The following is an 8,128-nucleotide window of genomic DNA, read 5'->3' as shown; positions in this document are numbered from 1 at the left end:
GGAGGGAGGGAGGGGAAGGGGTCTTCAAACTTGGGTACCCAGAGGGAGTAGTCGAAGATTTGCAACTCGACAACTACCGATTTCTAGATCTAAGTTGTAGATAGCGACAATTAATATGAATTGAAGGAAGTACAACTTTCATAGGCCCTGTTTGGTTCGGCTTTTATCGACGGATTCCGCTGCCGCGCAGCAAAATCTGAACCAAATGGCGAACCCAGCAGAATCCGATTCCAGAAATCCGCTGCCAAAACCTGAACCAAAAGCGAAAGCAGCCCGGGACATGCTTTTTCAAAATCTGATTCCGCTGCGGGTCAAAATCTGAAAAAGCTGTATCAGCTGGTTTGCCAAATGACCTACATCTTTTTCACATCATTTTCCAAAGCTGTTTTTCCACAGCAGATTTTTCACAGCTGCTTTTAGAAATCCACAGCCGAATCAAACAAGGCCATAGTGTGACTCGTTCACTTATAGATTAATAAAATCGATGAAATTATAAGTGTAAATAGCCATGAAGTTTTATGCTTAGATCTCTGCGTAATGTATTCCGAGGCTTTCTAGTTGAGTTGTATTTCGTAACTTTTGCCGGTTGGATTTGCATTAAACTTGTGACATGCGAACAAGCATATCAAAGTTGTGACATGTGAGCCACAAGAGAATTTTATGGCCTTGCCTTGCCTGGTTGTCTTTGCCTCTTCCCTCGACAAAGCATAGGTTCTTGCTGAGGTTCTTACAAAAGCATATGTTCTTGCTCGAAGCCCTCTCTCACGGCAGCGCTGCTTATGGTGTAGGAAGCGTACAGTTTTTCTCCATGAATCAGATACGGGATGGCGAACAATAATGTGGTCTCTTCCGTCGCTCATTGTAGTTTCTGACGAACCAACCAAACTGTTAATGGTCCTTGTGGAGTTCAACAGATTCTTTCTCGGGTCTGCAATATTATACAATCTCTTTGCTTACTGTGTCGTCTGATTAATTGACTGAAATAGCTCCAATGATCTCAAAAGTGACGATAGGCTGCTGCATCAAGGGATGCGCCCTGAAAGAGCAAAACATGAGCGCCTAGCAGGTTGCATCAGGCCGACTCCAATGCGCGACCGCTTTTGGTCCGTTCTAATTCGTTTCGATCGAAACACACAGAAAACATGGCCCAAGGCGCCAACGCAAACAAACAAATGTCTCTTTTTTGTTCATCCGTGATCAATTTTCGGTCCAAATTTATGTTGCGTTTGCGTTGAAACGGACAAGGCGCGGCGCGCGGGACGCACGCCCTTGTCCTCCGCCTGGCCCGCCCGTAGGAGGCACAACGTTTCCATTTCCCCCTTTCCTCCCAAAAACTCTCCCGTCCTCCCTCTCTCGCCATGGCCACCGCCCACTGCCCCAAACAACGCCACCGCCGCGATCCCGGCTGCCAACGATGTCTGTCCCACGGCCCCGAAGAAGAAACCCAAGATGGCGCTCATGCCGGCGTAGCTCGCCCAAGAAATGGCAAAGAGGGCTAGCCGAGGGGCCGTTGCTCCGAAGAGGAATTCTGCCGTCGACACTGCCACCGCGCAACACAAGGCCGCCGTTGAAAACCACGAGGCCCTCGTTGCCAAGGCCACTCATATAGTGACACAACATACCCTCCTCATGCTAGGGTTTAGCCGACCCACGCCAGCCATTCTTACCGCCGACGCCGTGTCGCGGTGTACACTTGCTCGTCGGTCGTTCGCCCTCCATAGGGGCAGTCGCCAAGCTCCTCCACAACATCGCAGACGGGCGGTCTCCATCCGTCGCACGACCATGGTGCGACCTGCTTCTCCACATAGCCGGGCGGCAGCGTGACCGCGCCAGTCACCCCGCTCCGGCGGCCAACAACGACCTCAATGTCACGCCTGGGTCCGGCGCCGGCCCGTCGGCCACCGGGATGCAAAAGAAGCGGCCGCGGGCGATCCCTACGGCTAACCTGCTTGACGCCCGCAAGCTGTTCGACGGAACTCCCAAATCCGACGTCGGCGCAAGATGACCCGGCCTACTTCGACGATTTCATGGAGAACATCATCTACAAGGGTCGTGGCCAAGCCTTCCACCTCGAGGGCCATGGCCAAGGCCAAGCCCTCGATCCCGATGAAACCCAAAGCCAAGACGGTCGCGACCAAGATGGTGTCGAGCACATTGGTGGCCACGACGACCAAGAAGCGACCCTGGGTGATTTTTTTGTAGTCAGGCATCTGTGTCAGCCGCTGGCGCTCTGGCCGGCATGCATTATGGACGTTGGCATCGTTATGGGCGTAGACTATTTCAGCTTTATTTCAATTTTCATGGCAGCCCGGACAAAATGTGTCTACCGGTTGGTCGTATCAGCTAAGTTTGGACGACACCAAGTTTGGACGACACCCTTTTGCCTGACCCAAACAAACAGAATCCAGACAAAACGACGTCCGGGTTTGGGGTCGCGTGTTGGAGTTGGCCTTACAGATTCGGTTCACGCCGCGACGGCTTACCGAGTAACAAGAATAATCATTTTACCTTTGCCGTCTTCCTCAAAAGAAGGTGTGATCACCACTGTGTTTCTTCTTGTTTGGCAGATCTTTCAGCTCCTGGCAAAGATTTAAGCGCGGAGCATATAGCTATATACATTTGGTTATTTGATTGTATAATAATCATGTAAACCATGAAAAAGAACAACGAATCAATGCAACCTTCTTATTTCCTATCACATGTTCAGAATCGCAATGCACAAACACATTCTCACACAAGTCATCTAGTGCTACAATTGTGAACTAATAATAACTAAAAAAATGTATGAACGCTTCCCAGGAAGAGGAACCCAACCAATGAAATGCTCAAAAGAGACTACACACATAGCCAAAAAAAACCTAACACCCTGTTAGTATACCCTGCTCCCTCCAGAGTCTCGAGAACCTGATGTGAGTACGAGATGTACGCCACTCCCGCTCCCCGTCACGACGACGACGACAACAGGGACGAGAGGTCCTCGAACACCGTCCGTATCTCCGGCCTCTCCGATGCGGACCGGATACACCGGATGGCGATGTGCAGCATGTCCTCCAGCTTGTTAGATGCGCCCCCTGAGCTTTCAGTTTCAACAATGCGCCCGTCGAAGCACTCGGAAGCACGCTCCTCCCTTGCCAGCATCCTCACCCAGTCCGTCAGGTCGACCGCGCCATCGCTCACACAAATGATCTCCCCCGCGATCCTCCCTGTCAGAAGCTCAAGCAGGATGACGCCAAAGGCATACACGTCGCTCTTCAGAGACGGGCATGGCTTGCTGGTGCTCGCAAACTCTGGAGGGGAGTACCCAAGGGCCCCTGCATTCAGGACCTGCTCAGCCATGCCCACCGGAGTCATCAGCCTGTGAAGGCTGTAGTCAGTTACCAGAGCAGACGGGCTCGAGTCCTGAAGCAGGACGTTGGACGACTTGAGGTTGCCATGTGGGATCACCCGCTCATTGTGCAGGTAATCTAGACAGTGGGCAATGCTGATCGCGATGTCAAGCCGCTGGCCCACCGACAGAGGTGCAAGATCCCGCTCTTCAATCTCTGAAAGATGACAGAAAAGAAATGCATCAGAATACATACGAATCAGCTGCCGCTAGAATTTGATGGAGAGAGAGAGCTGAAAGCCATTACCAGACAGGTAGGTAGACAGAGATGTGGCATCTACATAGTCTGATATGATGATCCTCTCGTGCTCTTTGGGGCCCCAGTAGTAGCCTCGCAGTGAGACTAGACTGGGATGTTTGACGCTGCCGAGCTTCTTTATCTCACGGGAAAACTCTTTCTTGCTCTTAGCAAACCCCTCCTTCAGCCACTTCACTGTCAGCACATATCCATTGTCAAGAGTAGCCTTGTAGGATGTCCCGTGACAGCTCCGGCCGATCATCTCTGCCGGAGCACGAGAGAGCTCTTCCGCTGTAAACAACACAGAATTGTCGAAAAGATGCAAGTCCCCGACCAGTTTGTCGGGAGAGTGCACTCTCAAGATGGAGTGATGGTGGTGTGAGCGCACATCAGAAGGTGATGATATCAATGAAGGCATAGAAGACGCTGAGCTATCTTTAAGGCTAGAAATGCTACCAGTTGGCTGATCCACACATTGTGCTTCATGCTGTCCTTCCATGCCACCACGGGGCACGGAAATGCCTCCATACTCTGCAGACGGTGATGATCCTAGCGACACATCGTGGATTTCAGAACTTGGAATTTCTGCACGTCTCTGAGGAGCACCCTGTCCTTGATTTACAGAATTCTTATGTTGGCCCTTACCTTTTTCGCTGCTCTTCCAGTTAGAGATCTTCCAATGGACAAGTAAAAGGACAATGATCCCGGTAACAAAGACAATAACACATGCAATCAATGCATACAGAATTCCACGCTTCATACCATGTTTCCTCCCACCTGATCCTTCAGGACTATTTGGTGACCCAGAGCGGGGAAGAACAAGTAGTTCATTCCCTGGATGGAAAGATGAATCAGGAAATTTTAGCAAACTGCTCGGAACGGGGCCAGAGAAATTGTTGTATGATACATTGAACTCTACAAGATCGTCTGGGAGGCCATCAGGTATGCTACCATCGAAATGGTTGCTTGACAAGTCAATGTGCAGTAAATGCTTTAGCTTGGTGATTGATGTTGGGATTTGCCCAGTAAAGTTGTTCAGGCAGAGATCCAACAACACCAATCCACTCAAACGACCGATGCCCGAAGGCAGTGGACCACCAAAAGAATTGTTTGAAAGATCAAGAAATGAAAGGTTTGAAGTCTGTACAGGAAAAACTGACAGGTCTACAGTAGTTGAATTGTTGGTTTCAGAACTGGGAAGAGGCAGAGTTCCTGCGAAATTGTTTCCTGAAAGATTAAGATAGGTCAGCTTAGCTGCTGTAAAGAGATTTTTAGGTAAAGCTCCATGGAACTGATTGAGGCTAAGATCTATGGCAATCAACTCAGGATAGGTTCCGAGAACAGTTGGCAATTCTCCTGCTAGCAAGTTATTAGAAATCCTCAATGAAGTCAGCCTCAAAAATTGGGTAGTCTGACCGGGCCAAGTTCCTGTTAATCTATTTGAGCTCAAATCAATCATCTCAACATAATCTCCCCATGTATGGACAACTGATATGTTCCCTGAAAGCATGTTTCTACTCAAATCAACCACTGAACAGCTCCCAAATGTGATTGGTAAAGTTCCCTGAAGGCTGTTGGATGACAGATTCAGGTACTTCAGATTCACTGACGTTACACGCCTAATTGGACCTGTGTAATACAAGGGTTTAGATAAAATTAGAGGCAATCGACATTGTGATTAGTAATCGCAACACATCATCATTTACAAACATAGTATGGATTGATTCGGTGCCATAGAGGTTATTATGGCAACGGAAAAAAATCGTGTTCAATACATGTATTGTTTGCATGGGTTATTACGCTGCAACATATTAATTGTTCAAAGTGGTAGTAGTACGAACGACAAGTTTAATAACGGAAGGCTTAAAAACGAGTTCTTTTTAACACAATCCTGTGCAATGAGGAGTAGAAAAACAAATCTACCTGTGAGCTGGTTGCAGCTAAGGTCAAGTTGAGTCAACACCATGGAGGTCTCCCGAAATAGCGCTTCTGGAATGGACCCCGAGAACTTATTGTTCTGCAGAAGCAACACCTTGAGGGAGATCATGAAGTTAAACGACGGGACGTTGCCAGTAAGCGCATTGTAACTTGTATCGAACACCTCGAGGCTGTCGAACAAAGGCGTGGGATCGCTCGCAAACACTGGCCCTGACAGCACATTATGGCTAACATTCAGGTACTGCAGAGTGGTAGCCACAGATGAGTTATCAGAGATTGATGCCAGGGACCCCGAGAACTGGTTGCAGCTGAAATCAACATGGACCGGGCTCTGCAGCTGTGCAAATATGTCATCCAATTTGCCGACGAAGCCGTTGCCACGGAGATCCAAGTACTTCAGTTTCCTCAGGCTTCTGAAACCCACCGGCAATGCACCACCGAAGCCATTGGAGGAGAGATTGAGATGTCCCAGGTTACTCAGTTTGGTCAATTCTGCCGGAATGGAGCCAATGAATCTGTTGTTGGACAGATCCAGGTGCTGCAAGGAAGCAAGAGACCCCAGCGCACGGGGCAAGACCCCTTCCAATTTGTTGCCGGACAGGGACAGGTTCTGAAGCATCGTCATCCTTGCGAGCGCCGACAAGCTGGCGTTGCCCACAAGCCCAATGCCATCGAACGCTATGGAAAGAATCTGGCCGCCGTTGCACTGCACGCCATGCCAATCGACGGGGCAGCCGTCGGAATCCGACGAACTGGTCGGGTTCCATGGAGCGGCCTGGCGGCGGGACGGGTCTTGCCGGATGCCCCTGCCGAACTCCAGCAGCGCTTCCATGTCCGAGCCAGCCACTGCGGCGGCGCCGGATGCGGCCCAAATCCAGAAACACAGGATGACGAGCCGCATTGCAAGATCCAACCTTGAAGCCAGACGAAGCGATAATGTGGGTGGCGGTAGGTAGGTGGGTAGGGTTTAAGGCACTTGGAGTTGAGATGAAAGATTAAGGATGAAATATTTTGGGGATTTTTCTCGGCACCGAACTCGGGGCCAAGAAAAAGGGGGAAATTGCGGCAAATGAATGAGCACAAGAAGCTGCGGTGCGGGGAAAATTCCAACCAAAATCACTGCGAGTGTGAGCTGGGTAATTTGGTGTTGGGGCTCCAGCTCCCAGGCAAACACATCCAGGTGCGAAACTGGGAGCGAGAACTTGGCAGTGTGGCCAAGAACAAGGGCAAACACAGAGACACGCGGCGACGCTGCGTCAAGAAACAAAATCCATCCAAGCGTGAGCTGGGCAGGAGAGACTGGAGCAATGGCTGCTGTCCAAGCCGAGTAAGTAGAACCCTGCAATCCGAACCGAAGCAAACACTCAGCTGAAGATGCCAGATTAGTAGACACAAACAAAATGGAGCGAGCTCAAGGAGGGAGTGAAGCTGCACACCTAGACTCGCCCGGGTGGTTGCTCCTCTCTCTGATTGGAATCTACAAGGAATTTGGTCTGATGGCTACAGAATGCAGCGGCTACCTTTTGGGGCAGCAGCAAGGGGAGACCGGGCAAACGGAGAGCTCATGGCCTTGCCCGTGCTCGGCGTGTACACTGCTGGTACTACTGCCGAGAGAGAGATAGGGGGGGAGCAGGTGAAAAGAGAATTAAAAGGGTCCGGTGACACTGCAGGACTGGGGGCACATTTCACGTTGAGATTGTCAACTCAAAAGTGTGTCACTGCAAAAAAAGAAAAGGGTCTGGATTTACTTTTAAGGAAAAGTGATCTGTAAAGCGGAAGCAAAAGGCGAGGCTTTCCCTGACAAATCACAAAGTTACCAGCACCAGCAGCAGCAGGGAGGAGGGAAGAAAAGCAAATTCTTAGCCGCCGGGATTATCCGAGAAATCTTATCAGTGTTACTATTACTTCTTACTACAATCGAAAGAAGATGCTACTAGCAATAATAATTGAGTTATTCTAGGTCGGATACTAGGATGATGAGAAAATAATCTGGGACACTCAGAATAAAATCTGAGAAAGCTGCAGCATTATTTGAGCATCATTAGCGCTAAGACGAAACCATGATGACGAGTGCTAATCTCCCTGCAGGCCAACGTGCAGCGCCAGATATGCCCGCCTCGGCTTCGGGTGCTGGGATCGAAGAGGAGGGGACACCCACCCTTGTAACCGGTGCACAAAGGGAAACGTCCAGCCACCGGTCGCGGTCTCCTCCTTGCAGAAATCACATATTTGACCTGAGGTCCAAATCAAATCACAAACTGACCTCGTTCCGAAAAAATTTCACTCTGCTGACCCTTTTGTGTGGCGCCCGACAGCTGGGCGTCACACACTACTATGCAGCGCCTCTCTCTTGGGCGTCGCACCTCGTGCCAGCATGGCAGCCATGGTCCAGTTGCGGCCCCACAGACAGCACTGCAGCGCCTCAGACTTAGGCGCCACACTTGTAATGTGCAGTGCCTAGCTCTTGGGCGCTGCACAGTGAGTTAAAGCGCATCGGCCCAGCCCGGCCAGGCAGTTCTTCCCCCTCTCCGCTCTCTGGACAGAGAGCAGCGGCGGCGCCCCCATCG

The 8,128-nt window shown here is 50.4% G+C and overlaps 1 protein-coding gene across 1 annotated transcript; it reads right to left on the bottom strand.

The window, feature by feature from the left end:
• Positions 1–2,658: 2,658 nt before the first annotated feature.
• LOC119285546 (probable inactive receptor kinase At5g10020) lies at positions 2,659–7,188 on the bottom strand. The gene is made up of 4 exons (XM_037564843.1): positions 6,998–7,188; positions 5,547–6,900; positions 3,633–5,252; positions 2,659–3,542 (listed from the first exon to the last, which is right to left on the bottom strand). Exons 2-4 carry the CDS (start codon positions 6,460–6,462, stop codon positions 2,944–2,946), a joined length of 3,135 nt encoding a protein of 1,044 aa, XP_037420740.1. The 5' UTR covers positions 6,463–6,900; positions 6,998–7,188; the 3' UTR covers positions 2,659–2,943.
• Positions 7,189–8,128: the final 940 nt, after the last annotated feature.

The sequence above is a fragment of the Triticum dicoccoides genome, chromosome 4A (assembly GCF_002162155.2).
Source record: "Triticum dicoccoides isolate Atlit2015 ecotype Zavitan chromosome 4A, WEW_v2.0, whole genome shotgun sequence".
In the NCBI taxonomy this organism is placed as follows: domain Eukaryota; kingdom Viridiplantae; phylum Streptophyta; class Magnoliopsida; order Poales; family Poaceae; genus Triticum; species Triticum dicoccoides.
This window is presented reverse-complemented; position numbering and strand designations above follow the sequence as displayed.

Excerpts from the sequence above, each read along its gene's own strand:
- LOC119285546 (XM_037564843.1), bottom strand. The coding sequence starts at position 6,462 with ATGCGGCTCGTCATCCTGTGTTTCTGGATTTGGGCCGCATCCGGCGCC. Across the intron at positions 5,253-5,546 it reads TAGCTGCAACCAGCTCACAG|GTCCAATTAGGCGTGTAACG; the intron begins GTAGATTTGTTT and ends TGTATTACACAG. Across the intron at positions 3,543-3,632 it reads TCTGTCTACCTACCTGTCTG|AGATTGAAGAGCGGGATCTT; the intron begins GTAATGGCTTTC and ends GTCATCTTTCAG.